The sequence below is a fragment of the Conger conger genome, chromosome 10, assembly GCF_963514075.1.
Source record: "Conger conger chromosome 10, fConCon1.1, whole genome shotgun sequence".
Taxonomy (NCBI): Eukaryota; Metazoa; Chordata; class Actinopteri; order Anguilliformes; family Congridae; genus Conger; species Conger conger.
This window is the reverse complement of record NC_083769.1, coordinates 35,899,868-35,920,322: the sequence shown is the minus strand read 5'-3', so window position 1 is coordinate 35,920,322 and position 20,455 is coordinate 35,899,868. Positions and strand designations below refer to the sequence as shown.

The window sequence follows — 20,455 nt, the reverse complement described above, 5'->3', positions numbered from 1 at the left end:
CAACATAACATGACAACATTTTTACGAAGCAGGATATAGAGGAACGCATTATTGGGAAAAATTTTGCGATGACAAAAATGTTAGATCACACAAATTCACAAGAATTTCAAGACAGCAAAATAAGACATGCATGGTTCACCTGAACATGATACGAGGCCGTTGGGTCCATATGTTATAATGTGGCACATAAGCACATACATAACTTTTCTGATCTGATATAGCTTTGAATCCTAGTCTTTTCACTATTATTTGTTCAGTTACCACCAATACTTACCGACAGAAAATTATTGATCAGGTATAAGTATGTGTTTGTTGTGAAGGCTATCAGAATATGAATTTTCTGACAATTAGAGGTAATCTAAATCCTTGGCATAGTCAAGAGTATGTTGACTGACAGTTGAGTAATTGGGATTAAACTCACTCACAATGATTTATGTTCTTTGCAAAAGCACTTTATAAAACAAAGTTTCAAACAACATTTCAAAGTACAATGTGTCATATAAAATTAAATACAGAAGACAACATAAGAATACATGACTGATGCATCCACTTCTGTAGATCATTTAAAAACATATATAAATATGAACTGAGAATGACTATTCATTTCATCCTCTCAAAGATGGCTGTCCACTTGTGGTCAGGGTCAGGGAGGCAACATGTATCGCTTTGTACATGTCGTGTGACTTTACTCAGAACATCTCACCATGTGTAACTTTGTAGTGCTTTCTTCAGAATCCCACAGACATATTTATAAAACAATAAAAATATGCTTTTTAATTATTATTTTTTATATCACCAAAGGACATAATTTTTATTGAATTTCTTGTGTTTCCAATCTAACCTTGTGTTTTTGTTTTTCTCCTTCATTTCCACTTTTTTACACACACACACAAATACCAGCTATTAGAAGTGCTGAGCTTGACAAATACAGTTTAATGCGAAGAGAAAACTGTGGATACTGAGTACTGAGTATAAAGAGAGATTTGTTGTATATTTAGGTGCATGGGGATGCAGTCTGTACACTTTGAAATAATATTTTTAATGTAACATAAATCTACTGAAATAAAAACTTGGATCGATTGTCTCCAAAGAAAGTAGAAATAAAATTTGTGTGAGCTGATGAATAAATATATACACATTTTTTTCTGACATACAAACACAAACGTACATGCAGAAACACACATCAAGTCAAACACATCAAATCAGCTGTACAAAGACCATTAGTCCCCATACATTGTTAGCTAGCAAACCCAATACCTTATCCATCCCATAAATTCAGAGCCTTCCTGTTGCCTAAACCTACAATATACCGTTTACCCAAACATGACACACTATATCTCTGACAAACCGATTAGTTTAATTTTAAGATGTTTGTGTTAAAATAAGAATGTACAACTATTCCTCATTATGATAGTGCCTCCCATTCAGCATGAACACAGGAACTTGTGTTCAATAAAATGCCTGTCAAGATTTGATTGGATATAATTAGCATCTATTTATTTGCACATATTTTTTCACTTTGTCAATACTATTTTTGGGCCAGAGGTCACCAGATCACAATTTGGACAAAAGGACAAGAAAACTAATATTCTTGTGCCAAATTGAGGCATTAAAATGAAATAAATGTATTAAATGTAATTGTATTCATTTGAACTCACTGAACTAGTTGTGTTACTCAAAAGTTTAAAACTGTAAACACTATATTTAATTGCAGTTACTCATTTGCATTGTTCAAATAGTTTCCCTGCAAACATCACTAGGTACACATTTATTTTCTTTCTTGCAACAAGCTTAAAATTCATGGCAGTCACACATTTGTGGACAGATAGTCGGCCATACAAATAAATGAACTAGTGCTCATCTTCACTCAGACCCAGCAGTTTTATACATACAAGGACCAGAAGAATTTTCAGTTTCACATAAATTAAAAATCAACCCCCCACAAAACCAACTAAACAGCAAAAATTCTATATTGTATGGGATTGGCTTGTGGAGTATTACCTGGTAATATGCATACATTTGTAAATTGCTCTTAAATTCCTAAAGGCCCCTGTTTTGTGGCTGGAGTGTCATGAACATTCTATGTATTTGTTGTTCACTGTGTATCAAAACAAACTCAAGTGAAGCATCAGTACAATTTACATAATTGTACAATATAATGGCCATTCTAACTATGTCTTTTTATTGATAGTTTTTTTTTCTTTCTGTATTAATGAGGTCTGAGAAACCACTGTGGTGGTCCCCCTGAAATTATATACAATGACCTTAAAATAAGAAAAATATTGTTAACAAAATGGCAGTCACAAGAGGAGATATGTGTTCATACTGTATATTTCTTATCCAACGGTTGAGAAATTAGCCTCATATATTCTTATTTTAAGATAAATCCTTTAAAGAAAACTATCAAGGAATATTTGGGAATTTACTTTCAAAATCTACAGTCCTCCTGACACCCCACGTCATCCAGACACTTTTGCAGATACTGAGATAAATCCCCCAGTTCTTCACACACACTGTAGTCCCACACACATGCATGCAGATGCGCAGTACATCAGCCAGTTAAATCAAATGTCTTCGGACATCCGTTTACATGAGTGTGATTAAGTATGTTTAAGTGTGTGTGTTTGTCTGTTTATCTAGACGCTTCGTGGGGACCTCTGGGCCAGGGGCTGTGGCTTGCTTCTGCTTTTCCTCCCTCCTCCTCCTCGACCCATTTTTCCTCCTCCTCCTCCTCCTCCCCCTTCTCTGACACCTCCCCCTGGCCCAGCGTGCCTCTGGCTGTCGTTCTCAGCTCCGTCTCCTCTCTTGCGATTCTTGTTCCGGTCTCGGCGGCGGCCCTGCGGCTCGCAGCGCTGCTGATTGGTCAGGGACCAAGGACTCCTGGAGCTGGGGCCCAGCACACTCAGCTGCACCCGCACGGCCGTCCAGCTGAACCCGTGCTCCTCCAGCTGGCAGTGGTACACCCCCGAGTGCCCGGGCTCCGCCCACCGAATCACAATCCCCCTGTCAATCACCACCAGCTGCTCTCCTGATTTCACCTGGGGCACACAGCCAGCATAGGTTTGTTTACGTACCTAAAAATATCTGTGCACCAGATGTCATGGTATGGTGTTGGTGTTATATGGTGTTGTATGGTTTTGCATGCTGGAGGTCAGTGTGAATACATGTTTGTTTACCTGGTGCAGTCTGTGATCTCCCCTCTCTTCTCTGAACCAAGTAATAGCTGCATGTTTAGACTTGGGCAGGCACTCTAGATATGTGCTGTTTCCCTCTGCAACCACCATCACCTTCTCCTCTGCCTCCACCTGCAAGCCAGCTGAAATTGGGACAGAGGAATAGTAACAGGGACAATGTATTAGGTTGTTGTGTAAGAATGAGTATACAGGTATAAGCGCAAATGCGTGTGAGAGCTATGACCATTGATTTGCGTAACCACCGGAGGTGCACAGTCCAGGGGTCAGAAAACAAAAGTCCTGCCACGTGTCTCTTCCACCCATGCACTCCAATTTCACCAATTATTTCTAATTCTAGCTGACGAATTGTACTAATTAGCAAATACAGGTGTTTGGAACAAAATCCTGGGGGGGGGGGGACTTTTACTTTCTGAACCAAGATTTTTCCACCTCTGGTAACAACTGAGATGCTATTTGTGTGAGCATTGAGGGTGTTTATGAGTGACAAGGAAGTGTGGGAGTACTGAGTGTGTGTGCAGTGACAGACTGTGTGCGTGAACAGGGAGTGACTGAGCTGGGACCTGGGGCTGGGCAGGGATCATCTACCTCCACCCCTGTCTCTCCTTTCATCTATCCCATTCCACCTCTTGATTGACACGGAATGACAGCTGACGTAACTCACCTCCATGTTTGACACACTGGGTCAGTGGGTCTGCAGCATCACCAGCTTGACGTGCATTCCTCCTACAAAGACACAGAACCAGAGGGGAAATAAACATATGTGTGTGTATGTGTGTGTGTGTGTTTGTGTGTGTGTATGTGTATGCATGTTTGTGTGTGTGTATGTGTGTGTGCGTGTATGTGTGCATGTGTGTGTGTGTTTGCATGTGTATGCATGTGTGTGTTTGTGTGTATGCATGTTTATGTGTGTGTGTGTATCTGTGGGTGTGTGTGTATGCATGTGTGTGTGTATGTGTGTGTGTGTGTGTGTGTGTGTGTCCCATCTCACCTGCGTGCAATGGGAATGAAGGGGCTGCAGGCATGGCCATCCCAGGTGCAGTAGGGGTCTCGGGCGAGGCAGCACTCCGCACAGGCCTGGCCATACAGCTCACACTGGAATAGAGCCAACTGGGCCACACCCTCCTTCGAGCCCACAAACAGCCACTGATAACAAAAACATGCAGAAATGCACAGAGATTAACACACTATCTGCAGAGACTCACTCGCACACTCATACTCAACGAGGCAAAACCCTCAGCTTAAATGTGTGATATGAGAATCACGTCTGTTTAGAATGCGGGAGAATGCCTTTCGTGCTTAATGTATGTATGTATGTGAGGCACCTCTCCCTTTGTTGTTGCCATGGTGATGGCAGATGATTGGGGGTGGGGTTTGTTGAGCACCTCTTACCCTTTTCTTTGAAAGAGTCATTGCAGTGATGGCAGACCTGCCCTGAGAGTGAGAAAATACACACACAGAGAAAGAGAGAGGGAGAGGGACAGAGATAGCTGGGTTTAATAAGATGTTTATACAGCCAGCAAGGAAGATTTATCTGCAGTGAGGCTGGAGACATAGCTCTGTAGATATTTGCTAAAGAAATTAGATAAATACCTTCACTCATAAGCATGCCTTGAAGAGGAATGAAAACTTAACTTCATAGTAAGCTGTGTATGTAATACTAGCACATATGGTAAGCTTTTCAACATTTAAGTGTATGGTACAGAAAAATCTGTTATACCATGTCTGGCTAATTGGGGGATCAAAAAGTAAAGTTAACCTTTAGTCCCTAGCCTCACTTATACTAATGGTTGTGGCAAATGAGGTTGTATATAAAAAACTGAAATGAGGAAGTTAGGCCTAGTCATAGGGAACACAAAATGCTTTCTGTTCAAGATTTTCTTCTGTTTCAGCACCTTTAACATTGGCCCACCTTCTTGCCCATTCTAAATAAGAGCTTAAAATAATTCTACCTAACCGTGAACAATATCACCTAGCTGTTCAATAGTATCCTTGTGAAACCCTGTCTACAAATGAACAGAAGAAAATTGGTTTACACTGAAAGCACATGGATGAAACACCAGTGTGAAATGTCCGGAGATAATCAGCGCTGCTGTACCTGAAACACCTGGAGCTGCTCCAGAGTCACCTCACTGCTGTCCCCCGTCTGCCTGGGGAGGTGGATCGACTTCAGCACCAGTCCTGAGTCTGCAGGAGGGGCAGAGATCAGCAAAAAGAGTCATACCATATGCACACACACCCAAACATACACACACACACACACACGCACACACGCACATATACACCCAGACACACCCGAACACACACACACACTCTCACATTATGTTGCACACGCACATGTGAAAACGCATATAAGTGCATGTGCACATGCAAAGACATGCATGCACAGGCCTACACATACAGACACAATATCATGCATTATCGAGTCGGTGAGCACATGCCAGTACACCGGTACAAATCTCTGAAGTACCTAAACGCAGGTGTGTGCCAACTGACCTGTGCCAATGAACATGACGTCATACTGGCCATCCACAGCCTCAACCCGGTCAACCAGCAGCCGAGAGAACTTGTACTGTACACCCACCCGCACCAGCAGAGGGCGCTCTCCAATAGGGTAAACTGCCTCCATCATAAGAGGATGGGTTCGGCTGAAGAAGATGACATCATCAGGATACTCACGGGTGGAACGGTAGTTGCCATATGTGCGACTTGGACACTGGGGGGCGATAGTGAACAGGCAATTTCATCAGTCCAGTCATTAGTTACTACCTAGTATTCACAGAATACGTGTGAATGCTCCAAAAAGTTGTCCTAGTGATATTATGAATCTTACTCAAATGAAACCAGATGATTTCAGAGATAACTTTGTGTATGTGGGTGGGTGGGAGCGTGGCTGGATTATTAGACTAACGGGGGGGGCACTTACTGTGCCAGGTCGGGGGAAGGGCACTCTGCCCGTAAACTCTGCCCACTTGTACTGTGGACCCTCCTTGTGTGCAAAGTGGCCCTTGAAGACCCTGGCCACATCCTGCATCCGATACACGCACACCGCTGACCCATTCAACACATCACTGTGGAAGACAGCATGGATCTCAATTAATATCAAAGAAAATCATTACGAGACAGTGCATTTATCATTGATAGCCCATGGCTCAATCCTCTCATTAGGTCAATTCATGGTGTGCCAATTACTTATTGTGATGCCTGACACTGCTGGTTTTAAATTATGACTATAAAAATCTTATTAGCTTGTTTTATGCCATTGCATATTACGGCATTTGCTTTAGCAGACGATATGTTATCTCCATTTTTCACGGACAGTTGAGAGGTCAGGCCTCATTGGGTTGTGTGTATCAGCAGATCACCTTGATGTTGTGAAGAGGCCGTAGATTAGAGGACTGGTCTTGTCCTTCCCATGCAGGATGAAGACGTCCTCTAGAGAGAAAACATGAAAACACAATGAACATACAACCAACGCTGTGGCAATGAGGAGAATGTGGCAGTGGATTATGCGTGTGCGTGTGCGTGTGTGTGCGTGTCTGTGTGGGGCATACACATCCCTGAAGCTCTCAGCGTGTGTGGTATTCAGCACGGCAGTGTGGACACACTGTTCCTGGCGGGGCAGTACTGAAAGTCCACGCTGTCTACTTGAATCTGAGATTTTGTTTTTGTCTTATTAATGGATCTTTCCCAGACAGCATGGATGAGTGGAGCAGTTTAATGAAAGCCAGGCAGTAATATCGTGTCCCAGCTTGAGAGGACCCAGGAGCGATGAACTTCCGTGACGAATCCCTTTACAGTGTTTGTTTTTGGGAACGCTTTGCACCACTCCCAGTGATGGGCCCCTCTCTCCCCCATGGACACACACTGAAAACAACCACAGCCCGGTATCCTGCCCCCCCACCCCCTTCCTGCTCGCACACCTTGACCCAACTGGCCGCTGGCCCACTAACCCACAGCGCCCGTGTCCTCAGTATCTCCCCGTATCGCCACCAGCGCCGAGGGGGATGCGCGCCCGGCAGAGTTGACGTACAGGACACAACGGAGCAGAACGGGGCGCAAACATGCCTCCGGTTCCTCCTGCCTCGGGTGGCCACGATGAAATCGCTCTCCGTGTGCGCAGAAACTAATCTCATCTCTTCTGTAGCAACAAGACTGGAGCACACACATACAGCATTCTGTGTTCTTAATCTATCTCTGTACTACACTCATCCCATCCTCTCGATTTCTTTTTCACAACTCCACTATTCTCTCTCTCCATAGCCCATTACTTAAGCCTCATCCCTCTTTCATTCTCTTGCACCTATACTCCATTTTATTTGCCGCCTCTATACCTCTATGGACTCCTTAGGTTTCCGCTGTTTCTATAATCTCTGAACAAAAGGAGCTGTTCCCCGCAGAGGGAGATATCTTTGTCTCACCTGCTCCCCCCAGCCCCTATCTGTGCTGATCGTATCCCCTCCTCCCGCATAGTTAGCCGGGTGATCTTGGGGCTGGGATGAGGGTTCTGTCTGAAACCGCCATCACTCCTCCTTCCCAATAACATTCCAGGGAAAATCCTGAAGATATTTCAGACCACACTCATCTTCACAATTGAGCAGTCCAAGCACAGCGGTCTGATGATATCTGACCGAGAGACCTGGCCGTCCGTCTAGTGTCCCCATCAGAACATGTACGCTTACTGTGAAACCACGGAAAGATTCACGGGTCTTCTTAATTCTACTTCTATCATATTACAGCATGGGATTCATTATATGTGTTCTGTACCTCATCAAAGAAAGGGGCTGTACCCTACATTGGAAAAGGTTTCTGGGCCAAGAAAAGATGCTTGTCAAAATATTCATGAACGTGCCTTGTCTGTCTCCTCTTCCCATGCTGGACCCGCACTGGGTCATGGGATACAGTGTTTCTGGTCCACTGACTGAGGAGTAAACACACCTTCAGCAGCATTTTTGTGCTGATGGGATCTTTCAAAGGAAACTGCCTCTGGCAGGTCGTGAAATACTGTTTATACACACGTCCCTGTGCTGCCCCCGAGTTCTACTTCATTCGTACCAGCCTGGGGGGGAGAGTGTTTACACTGTCTACTGCTGTTTACACAGACAGGCGTGATAAGACTCCAATACCGTCTCATTCAGACATCAACCAACTCACAATCCCATCTCGCTCTGATACACCATGGCCCATAACAAGTGATGACAGAGTGCGCCTCAAGAATAAACAATAAACATAGACAGATGGCCGAACACACACAAATATACAATCTTCTCTGACGCTCAGGTTTATTCCTCCAAGGAACTTTGTTTCTTTGTGCGGTTTGGCCATTGGTCTGTGCCAATATCATTTACATTCTCGTGTTTGAGGTTAGGTGGGCCTTCAGGTTTAAATCGTCAGTGGTAAGCTTGAAAAGTAAACACATAAGAATAAGCATAGTCAGGTGAGGAGGACGTGTGATTTTTGGTCAGGATGTGGGCCCATCGTCAAGAGATGAGCATTATGTGCATTCAGATGTGCATTATCCTGTCACAATGCACTTTCGGCACAGCGTTAACATATTTGGCCATACAAATACCACTAACACACGGTGAGGCACAGTATATGTACAGAGTAGGAGCTGGGAGTTGTGTGCATTTTATTCAACTTTTTCGACGGGATTTTCTTCCAGCGTGTGCATTAATATGTTCTGTGAACTGAAAGGAGCGAAGGCAGATGACACAGTGATGGCTGTGATGGATTCTCATCAGTACTCACGCAGCTGGTCAAAGTGAGTGTGAACGCCGTCAGCCCCAGGAATGGAGCACACCATGCGGGCCTTCAGGAAGGTGCTCCACTTATTCACCAGACTCCGCTGTCCTCCAATATCATTCTGCAGCACAGAAATCAGGTACAGCTGTTGTACAAAACATACTCGAGCATGCACACACACTCAAAACACTAAAGTGCGAAGACATACTACAATTAATTATTTTAGCTACACACTCACACTAGAGTTGTGAAACATCACTACATTTACAAGCCCATCACACTCATTCATTACATTCATGCAAGGTCACGACAAAAGTACCTATTCAGTAACAGACAGACCTACAGACCTTGATTTTTTTACATGCATACTACATTTATACAACCTAGAGTTAAACACTCACTTATTACAGTGACTGGACTAAGTGGTATGTGGTATATGGGAGTTAGTACCTTGCAGACGCGTGCAACTCTGGAGTATATGACTTTCCCAGCTGTCCCTTCTGCTTCCTGAGCATGCTCAGTGAAGAATACGTACACCTTATCATCCTCCGGGTTGTCACTCTCTGCCACTGAGGCCACCTTTATGAACTGGGCATCTAGGAGAGAATGGTAGAGTGTGGTGAGAAAAAGGAAGTTTGGAGATAAATATTTTATTTTGGGCACAAGGTTAGATTGAAGGGACTCCGTAACAGAAAGTGTAACAGCAGTAACAAGTGTAGTTCCTCACCCTGCAGCCAGGTGGTGTCGTACTGCTCAGTGCGGATGACATGGCGGGGACCCAGGCTACGGAAAACAGCCGAATCGCGACTCAGGAAATCAGAAGAAATCCCAGCATACAGTTCTCCATCTGCAACATGAAGAGCAGGAATGGGTATGAGCATGTGACACACACAGAAACACTCACACACAGCACACACACTGCTGTCTCACCGATAACAGCTGTAGCCGTCTTCTGGTGGGGATCATATGGACACTTTCCCTTCCCACACTCTGTCTGTTCTGGCAGCAAGACCTGCCTTTCACCCTGCCGGATCAGACAAGACAGATCAGACAAGACAAGCGAGCATTCATACATGCAAATGCACACACACACACTCACACACCCGCACACGCACACGCTCACTCTCACACGCACACGCACACGCACACGCACACGCACACACACACACACTCACACACACACACACACTCGCACGCACATGCACACACACACACACACACACACACACAGTCACACTCAGAAACACACACCCCTGCAATTTATGAGGAATAAACAAGCTAAAAAACAAACAAAACCAGATTTAATAAGAGAGCAAGAGCAGCCAAGGACGTAATATATCAAACCATAATATACACTACTGACAGGTCAGATCAGAGACAAAAATCAGATGCAGCTACAATGCTCTTTTCACTTTTATTGGCAAGGCATGGGACATATTAGAAAATGTGCTTAAGCAAATAATCCCTATCAAAAATAAGCAAAATACAATGCAAGTTGACTGCAAGCTTGCAATACTGTCAAATTAGGATTGCTGCAATAATGTGATCTAAGTACAACTTAATAACTGCAATAAAAGTAATAATAATTAAGTATCATGTAAGCAAAACAGGAATGATATACACTGCATTGCTTACTTTGCATCTTAGTTTACTTTGGCATACCCCTGACACCCCAAGTGTTTACAGAATTTCTGTTCTGTATAATATAGAGATGATAATAATATCCATGGTAATGTCTGAAAAGTAACAGCAATAAATGGTTTCCAAGTACAGGAAAATTCCTTCCACTCTGCTCAGTTTTTATGCTATGTCCTTGCTTTCTTTAGAACATAATTTAGTTCAGTACTATTTAATGAAATTGATTTATCAGCATGGCATAAATTTGTGCTACTAAAGCAAATCATGAAAACAAAGTAAACTATTAATTTTCAAACACTTCACTTGTTCATCAATAAAATATACCTGCTCTCTCTCTCTCTCTCTCTCTCTCTCTCTCTCTCTCTCTCTCTCTCTCACTCTCTCTATCTACAGTATCTATCCATCTCTCCACCCCCCACCCCCATCTTCAATGTGTCAAACACATTTCATGAACTGAGTTAATTCTGCTGATCTCTTTCCTCAAGGGACTCACATTAATTGGGCATTAGCCAGTCTTTATGAAAAATGCAGACAGTGTGAAATACTATCTGTGGTTGCATGTGCTATTCAAGGCTTCTAGTCTCTTCTGTCCATGTTCACTCATTAGAGAGCTTTGTGGATTTATCACCCACAGACAAAAAGACTTTAAGGCAGACCAGTCTCAGCAATTATGTGGGGTATGCATGGGCTGCAATTTGTGATGATTCACTTAAAATAGGTTTTTCAAACTAAACAATGCATTTCATTTCAGCAGCTACTATATTGGCTTATTTATGTTTCTCAACACCTACTCCCGAGACTGAGCATTAACTAAGACTCCTCATTCATTTATTTATTTATATTTTTTATCATGACTCATCCCTTCACTTCAACCTGAGAAAGTTTTACAACAAAATCTGCATCTGGAAAGTTTTGACACGTTTGCAAGTATGAAGCTTTCCTGCCTTATCCTGAATTTGGTTTGAAATACTTGAAATTCAATCAGTATATGACCCAGTGAATGTATGAAGACAGTGAGTCTGCGAGTCTGAGTCAGTACTTGCCAGATATCTCTGAAAAGAGGGTAGATTATATCGTGAAAGGGAGAGTGATCATACCTTCTGGAAGATTGTGGTAGGGATGAATGCACAGCGAGGGTTGAAGGCCCCTGTCCCACAGATATACAGGTGGGTATGGTTATAGATTTCCAGCACCCGCAGGAAGTTAGCACACTCACACTGTAACAAGACAAGTAGTGAACAGCCACCCACTGTAACAAGACTGGAAGTTCATTCACTCACAACACAAATTCTCAGAAGGGCAGACAGTAGGCAGCTCCTCCGTGGGATAGGGAAATAAAACCATTTAGTGCTAATAGAGCTCCTATTGCTCATTTCCTGATATATTTCAATCTTAACTCATTTAACTCACTGACATTTTCACCTGTGGTGAAAGGTCTTGATCCACCCAATTATGTTAAAGTCTTATTTTAGAGACTTAAAATTTTTTTTTTTACACATGGACATGGCCATTCACAGCAACTGTATCTGTAATGGTGGAAATTCACCATCACGGAACCTGCTCCCACAAAAACACAAAGCTGAGCCCTATAAAAATCGGTTGCAATACAACTAACTGGATCGATCAAGACCCTCAGTAAAAATAATAATAAAAATAAAATAATAATATTCTATGAAAATGGCCTAATATCTAAAGTTCAAAGAAACATGACACTTTATCTGTCAGTCAGGATTGGTGTACGTTTCATTTCATTTGAGTTAGTTCAGAAAATGATGTTCTATGTTAGTGTTCTGGGAAGATTTTTCAACCAATTAATTACATGAGTCACACCAGCTCAGCTGATGACCTGGCACTTCCTGTGCTTTCGTGAGGATATATACCAGCATGGGGACAGGGTGAGTACAGAGTCACTCACTTCAGGATCTTTGCCAGCCATCAAGCACTCTTGGATCCGGTCTGGGCTAGCGGGCCAGAAGAGCTGGAACATGATCACATACAGGGAAAACTCATGTTCTTCACAGTGTAGATGGGCAAGTACCAGAGTTACATTTATAGGTAAAATAACCTTATCCAGAACTAGTACATTTGAAAAAAGGTTCTAAAGTGCTCCTAAAGCAAATTGAGAAAAGGTTAAAGATTCCCCCAATATGTTTGCTCGTCTTATATAACACAACAGAAGATGACTCAGTCGTGTTAGGGAGGGTGCACACGCTGAGAATGGGTCTGGATATTTCTCACACTTTATTTGTTAATTGAGAAGAGTATGATGTCGGTTAAAACCATTAAATCATTGTATAATGTTTATATTTTCCACTTGATTGAGAACTCAGATATATGTAGCTCAGAGCTTGTATTATTGGGGGTTTTTTTCATCTTTATCAAGGGTGTGAAAAATGTTCAAAGCACAGTATGAATCATATGTATGCTAAGGATGATGTTGAGTGACTGTTCTGGCATGTGTGGATATCCCATTCCACCACTGAGAGGGACAGCCATTACTCCCTTAGGCAGCCACACCAAGAAGAAAATAAAAAGGAAAAATATAGCAGAAACCTAGAGGAAAGCATGATCAAAACATCACATTTCACAAAGATGAAAGAAAAATGAGAAGCAAACAAACAGCAAAGCAAATTGGAGGGAAGGACCACTCCACTGAGTGCTGGCTATGAAATCAATACAATAGTATTTCAATAATATATTTAGCAAATATGTTTCCTATCAGCAGTTACCTTATTTGTCTTGTTTATCAAAGTATGTTTGAGCCATTGTTGATCTTACTGCTGCAAGAATGCTGCCCGAAGGCTTTTGAAATAACTCTTATATCAGTGAAGATATCTGAACTGGACTTGATTAAAGAATTTCAAAGAGAGGGAAGGAAAGAGATAGAGAAGGCTGCGGAACCGGAGCCTAAGAACTCCTCTACAGTGTTCCCACCCAAGGACCACTCAGGATGGGTGGCTTAAAAAGACAGTAAACAAACAGTATTGTGTCTCTATTGTACACAATTTTCAGTTCTATATTCAATTGCTTTGTTGCTTTATATTCACAATGGTATCATCATACTGCCAACGAGGAGGGCAAAAGTGGCAGGCTATATCCTCACACATTTTTTAGGCCTATAAAATGAATAAAATAAAATAATTTATAAATGTTTTCATTAATACTATGTTATCTGCAATGACTCTAAAAGTAACAAATATTTAAATTAAGCTATATATTGAACCAAACATTTCTGAAGGTTTCCAAGATTTTTTGTTCTTGGGATATGCCTTTTCTATTTTGTCCAAATTGGGAATTTGGGGGCATAGCTAGCCCCATAACCCTGGTTATTTGATCGCTTCGGCTTTGTGCAGCCTTGAATGCCCCACTGTTGTTCATGAAAATGCTGATCTAAATAGCAAGATCTAGTGGGAGGGGCTAGGATCCGGTCTGGAATACAGGCTAGAGAGGGAAAAAGAGAGAGTGAGCAGTTGGAGCATCAGAAGCGAGGGAGGAGAGAGAGGGAAAGGGCAGGAGCAGTATTAAGAGAGGGATCAAGGGAAGAGAATTAAAGAGAGAAAGGGAAGTGAGACAGCGAAGGAAAGAGGGAGAGGGACGTTGGAGAGACACAGTTGTTCTGTGTGATGTGGGCTTCTGATGAGAGACTCAATGGATGGGAATGCTGTGCAGCGGTTGGACTGGAGAGGTAATTAAAGGGGAGCTTCAGTAATAAGGCTGCAAAGAGTCATCCACAGCACATGCTATTTCTATCCCTGTGCCTGTGTATACTATGTGTGTGTGTGTGTGTGTGTGTGTGTGTGTGTGTGCATCTGTCATCCCAAATCTCTATTTACTTATCCATAGCTACTTAATTAAATGCTGTACAATAACTTATCTTCAGAAGCATTCACGTTATTTTTAGATGGGCAGCGGGGAATACGAGAGGAGCGTGGGGAGGAGGAGCAGAATGAGAGGATGCAGGAGAGAGGGGAGACATAAAGGGAAAGAGTGAGAGGGCAAGAGAGGGTGAGGGTGAGTGAGGAAGGCTCATTATCGTATAGGGGGGTTCAGCTTTCTCATTACGCTCATTTCCACCCATTTGAGGCCAATTACCCCAGCCTCTGAGGGGAGGGTTTATCTGGGATCTGCCTTACCTCTTCCTCTCTCTTTCCCTCCCTTCATTTACCTCTCTCTCCCTTTCTGCTTCCTAATCGCTCCCTCCCTCACTTTCACACCCTCCCTCCCTCTCCCCCTCGTCCCCTCTCCTTTTATTTTGCTGTAAATACGTCTTCATTATTTCCATTTGTCTCATCTGCTTCTCAGATCTCTCTCCAAATAGGCATAGAGCTTGCAGGCATGACAGGACTGTTTGTAAGCATTAAGATTAAGAGTGTTACAGGGTTGACATTTTTGTTACGCTGATCTGGAATGTTCCTACAGGCTCGTGGCAGTCTCACCTGGCGTGGGGCATGCGTGATGTCATCCAAGCTGGTCACCAGCAGCTGGTCCTTCATGGCACCATAGAGACGCCGAGTGTCTTCGTCTGCGACCAGAGTATGCATATCCCCAGCAGCCATGGGCAGGGACAGCAGGCGGCCATTCTGCACCAGTTCTGGGACAGAACAGATGATGCGTGTTTTTACACTCATATTTTTTATTTTTATGCTCCCCCCCCCTCCCCCCACCATGTCCCCATTTTGGAATGCTCAATTGTATGCATGCTGCAATCTCCACAACCAATGCAGGAGAGCATAGACAGCACACACACTCCTCTGAAACATGATGTCACTGCTTCTTTTCGCACTACTCACAGGCTTGCATAGGCATGACATGAGTTGCAGGAAGATACTTCATGCGCAACTTTAGCAAGCAGACCATGGGCACCCAGTCAACTAGTTGGGGTTGCTAGAGAGCAATAGGAGACTCCAGCCATGTGACCCCTCCCTTACCCTGGGCAACACTACCGCCGATTATAGGTCGCCTGGCGGAGCTATCAGTCACATTCAATTCCATCCTAGACAGTGAGGACCATCAGTGCACTTGAACTGTAGAGCACATCATTTGTTGAATTTTACATTTTACAATTCACTAAAGAAATATTAGAGTGAATATTTTGCTTTGCCCTTGCAGTGTCTTCCAGAGTGAGGCCAATCCACCCTAATGTGTCCTGTGCTACAAAATAATTATTCTCCAGCAAACACAGAGCCCACTAGCAGCCCACCATTGGTACTACTGCAGTCAAAGGAATGATCAATGGTAAAAAAAAAAAAAAGAAGCTAAATTGTGAATGATCCTGCTACTAACGGTCCACTGTAATGCGAATTTGGCACCAACCCCAGTCCAACAGGTGCATGCTGGCTATGCCTGCTCCTCTCTTGGCCTGACTTCGGTCTCCTGCATCAGTAATTAGGTCAGTGGCCTGGAGGCTCATCACCCAGGCACACATGACCACACCTTCTCTCTTTCTCTCCAGACAGACGCGAAGCATAACTATGCCCTCTTTATTCTCCTCACAGAAACCACATAGCCAGCTCGGTTTCTCTGCTCTGTGTCATAGGAAGCACAAGACCACAACCGCTCCCTAGAAACATTTACTATGTGTGATGCTATGACTGTGCCCTCTCTTTTATACAGGCAGGAAACTAGGATGGGGCCAATCCAATAATCACATACTCAAACTGTGGCTGAAGTCTATTCATATTCACAATGTTAAGATTATTAATAGTCATAATATTAAGACTATTAATAGTCATAATATTAAGACTATGAATATTCATAATATTAAGATTAAGAACATTAAGTCACGCAGTTGTTGGGCATTATGGTGCAAGACAAAAACCCGCTAAAATGAGTCAGTAAATCCTTAGATCGGCTTAGACATTGCAAAAGCTCAAATGTAGTTTTTTATATTGAATGTATTTTGTTTGGATTTGAAGCACATAAGTCATAGGACCAATATATATTTAGCACTAATTTATAACTGTATAGAGAGAGAGCAGAACACTTGCTAGGGTGACTAAATACTATAGCAGAGTAATGGAAGTTGGATGATCTCCTCCGACTCTTGGCATCCAGAGCATTTTAGGGTGCGCCTGGGGCGTATGCGTGTGGGGTGTATGCCCCAGTGACCTGGCCTGCCACAGCTCAATGGCATCAGCTGGACCCGGGTGAGAAAGGTGTATATTTATAGCTCCAAACCAAGACTCCAGTGAACATTAGATTACTACAGTCATGAGGTTCTACTGATGTGCACATATGTGATTAGTGAAAATGTGTGGCTTGTGATACAGCCAACAACATTCCTGGATCACAGAAAGGAAGAACACTTTCTCAGAATGCAAAATAAACAAAAACGTGTGTGTGTGTGCGTGTGTCACTGTGTGTCTGTGCATGCTGTATCCCCTGACTCAGTGGTGTATTATGTATTATGCGATTGTTGCTTCCCAGGGGATAATTCCACTGCCACGAGTGGAACCGTACACGTTTCCTGCGGAAATGAGGTTATCACTTCCATAATCACAACTGCTCAATTACCAAGGAAGGTCTGGCAGATAGATTCACATACACACAGTCCAGACACAAGCACACCCATATGTAAAACAAACACACATTTGTACACACAAACATAATGTGTAAATGTGCATGCCTATCTCCATACTGCCTGAGTTCATTCAGTAGCTAGCCAGACACACAAATTAGACCTGCTGACATTTGACCTGTCTGACTACCACCATAAATCATAATTAAATCTGTCACGTGTACCAACCTAAGCACATCATCTGAAAGCAATAGTGCCCCCTCCAGGTCATGGCTGGCCAACTCCACTATCCAGCCAGTAGCCATATGACTGTATATGCAGCTTCATAGCACATGAGGGTTTCATAAGAGAATAATAATGTGCTTTTTTCGACTCTCTCCATTGGTACTTTTTTTTTTTTTACTGTACTCTACATAACTCTTCATAAATGTATTGCTCATTAGTTTTCATACACAATGCACACACTCTTAAATACACACTCATAAACACATAGTATATACTGTAGATATACACACTAATCCTAGCACTTCTTCTTTGTTGGTTTTTAATTTGCTCCGAACAGTGACCAGAAAATGTATTGAATGCGGTTACTCAATACGGTACAAAAGGGAGAGCCCAGATCAGTGACTGCCACATGCTTTCCATGGGTGAGCCAAAACAAGAGGCCTTTTATTATATGTCTACAATGGATGCCCACTCCCCCAGCCTACCAAATCACTACGTTTTTCATTTGAAGACTTCTTCTTCTTGAGGTTTATTATACTATACATCTTTTTTGGGGTTGCTAAGAATGTGAGAACAGGCCTAAAAGATGCAACAGGTATTGCCATGCATTCTGGGAATTGGAGGCAAACAAGAAACAAGTGAAAGGATTTATCTGTAGTCATTGCATTTGAGAGGAGTGTCACATGCAGATGTCAGTGTAAAGCTGGAGATTTTCTACCATGAAGCCACTTAATTTCGTTTGAGAAATATTTTTTTCTGGTACTGTAATTTATAAGACAACATAGTACATTTTATATTTTCTATAAAAAATATATATTTTCAATTTTATACATTATACATACCCAGTTTAATTGTATGCACATATGCAGTACTTTGGGTCTCTTGACAATAAAGATATTAACACTTCATATGTATTGCTTTTAACATTTTTGTAACATATGTAGATCAAAATAGAATGTATATTTGAGTCATATCAGCTTTATTTTAAAATAAGAAATATTACCAGTACTTTGTGGAAAAAGCAAAAAATGTATACATAGTTTCACACACACACACACACATACACACACAAACACTAAGACACATGCATGCACACACACACACACACACACATACACACACACACACACACCTCTTAAACTTTTCTCCAGAGGAGTGCCCAGGGCAGTGTGATATGCAGCCTTAAGCTGTTGCGATTTGGCAAAGGAAATCTAGATCACACAAGCTTAGTACATCAGCATTACAAAGCTGGCTTATTCAACAAGGTGAGGTGGAGAGACATGGACAGGAGAGGGAATGGTTAGGTGGAAGAAAAAACAGGGGAGACAGAAGAGCAGTAATGGTACATTGACTGATAAAGTGAGCTCCTACCATTGTGGGAGAATTGCAGGCGTGGTTGGAAGGCTCTCCAGGCTCCTGTCAGAACGCACCCCAAATGGGCCAAGAGGAGCAAAGGTCCCAATGACAACATGACTGAACACATGCGCCCCAAAATCCTGAACACTGCGATATCCTTCGCCCCAGAGCACAGTAGCCTCACTCACACACAATCAGCCTGTTTGCACAGTTCTCCTCCACAGTGGATGACACACACTGCAGCTGTTCTTGTATTTTGATATTTCTCTTCCCTTGTCTTTCCTATTCTGAGCTGCGGGCTCCTCACTCTGCCTCTTTTGATCTCTCTTCCATTTATTTTCTTTTCTGAGCGTTATTCTCCAGCCTCGGATCCCTCTCTCCCTCTCTCTCTCTCTTTCTCTCTCTCTCCCTCTCTCTCCCTGGCAGCGAGGTAGCTTCTCTGACAATCCACTCGAGAGAAAGAGGCAGAAATCCCAAATCACAGGGCCCGCCCCATGCACGCTCTCTCTTTCTCTGTCTCTCCCTCCCCTCCTTCAAGGAGCTAATGCCAGCTACAGAAGCAGCACAAGAAATGAGAAAACTCCCTCTCTTTTATGAAAAAAAAATTAAAAAGGAAGAGAATACAAGAGCAGATACAGCTTCTCTGAGATTTTCATGTTATGCCCATCTCTGTCTCATTCTCTCTCTCACTCTCACTGCCCTCCCCCCCTCCACTCCAACACACACATGCACAAAAACACACATGTATACTCTCACACATACAATGTGCATCGATTTTCTTCACACCCCCATCTCTCCAGATTGTGTGTGGCAGATTTTACAGTGAAGTGCTTTTGAATAATTGTAGATTGGCATCTTAATTCCCACTGCTCTAAGATAGAGCATCTGCCTGGAAGTTAAATCACTATGAATTAAATAATGGCTGCCGTCATTAATTGAGTGAAAAGATGAAGCAGAATTAGAGAACTCAATGCAGGCACACAGGTAAGTAGAAGCTGCCCTCTGGTGGTTGCTAATTGTGGCAGTGTCTGCAAAGCAAGATTGAGGTCAGCCAATCTGCTTTGGTTTGGGGAAAGAGGGAGGCAGGGTGGGTGTGGATTTAGGATGGCAACATTCTCATTGCTATAGCCCCACAATGTAACCCCTGCAGTGAGGTTTACAAATTAATGAACAATCACATGCACACAGGCCAAAGTACCACAACAGGACATTTTATTGCAGCCAAATTGAATTAAGAAAAATTTCACCAGAAGAAACCACAACTAACAATTGCCTTTGAGTCCCAAAGTTATCCACAGCAAGGGGCCTTGGATGGTTCCCCTTCAAATTCAATCATCTCAGCCAGACGCATTGGGGGACATCCAGGGCATCCTATCAGCATTATTGAGGTGTTCTTCTTTGCGATGTTCAATCAGAACCTGGAAATCTTGAGCCTGATCAATCTAGGGAGCCACCTGCCCCTTGTATGCCCAGAAAGAGAGTAGCTATAGGTTGGTTGCACTGGCTGTACCACAGCCATGAAATCCTGCAGTAGGGCAGTAATTGCATTTAGGTTTACTAAAGGCCAGAGGGAAGAATGCAATCAACTCGACATTTGCAATCAGAAACACCCACCAAGTCAACATTACTGGCATGGGTCCAAGATAAATAGCCTCTTCAGGTTAGGAACCACCTCACTGGTACCTGACAGGGCTTTTCTCGTGCACTCAAATGCCTGCTGTTGTTCTGTTCCCCAGTACAGGCTTACATCTTACATTTTAGTTTTTTTTCTCTAGGTCCACGG

At 42.9% G+C, this 20,455-nt stretch overlaps 1 protein-coding gene across 1 annotated transcript; it reads right to left on the bottom strand.

The window, feature by feature from the left end:
* Positions 1-430: 430 nt before the first annotated feature.
* sema3h (sema domain, immunoglobulin domain (Ig), short basic domain, secreted, (semaphorin) 3H) lies at positions 431-19,101 on the bottom strand. The gene is made up of 17 exons (XM_061257636.1): positions 18,688-19,101; positions 15,011-15,165; positions 12,490-12,552; positions 11,672-11,791; positions 9,867-9,960; positions 9,664-9,783; positions 9,387-9,532; positions 8,943-9,057; positions 6,557-6,626; positions 6,118-6,262; positions 5,688-5,907; positions 5,290-5,378; positions 4,584-4,625; positions 4,183-4,337; positions 3,856-3,917; positions 3,177-3,316; positions 431-3,038 (listed from the first exon to the last, which is right to left on the bottom strand). The coding sequence occupies exons 1-17, from the start codon at positions 18,797-18,799 to the stop codon at positions 2,637-2,639; spliced, it is 2,250 nt and encodes a 749-aa protein (XP_061113620.1). The 5' UTR covers positions 18,800-19,101; the 3' UTR covers positions 431-2,636.
* Between the last annotated feature and the right edge of the window lie 1,354 nt (positions 19,102-20,455).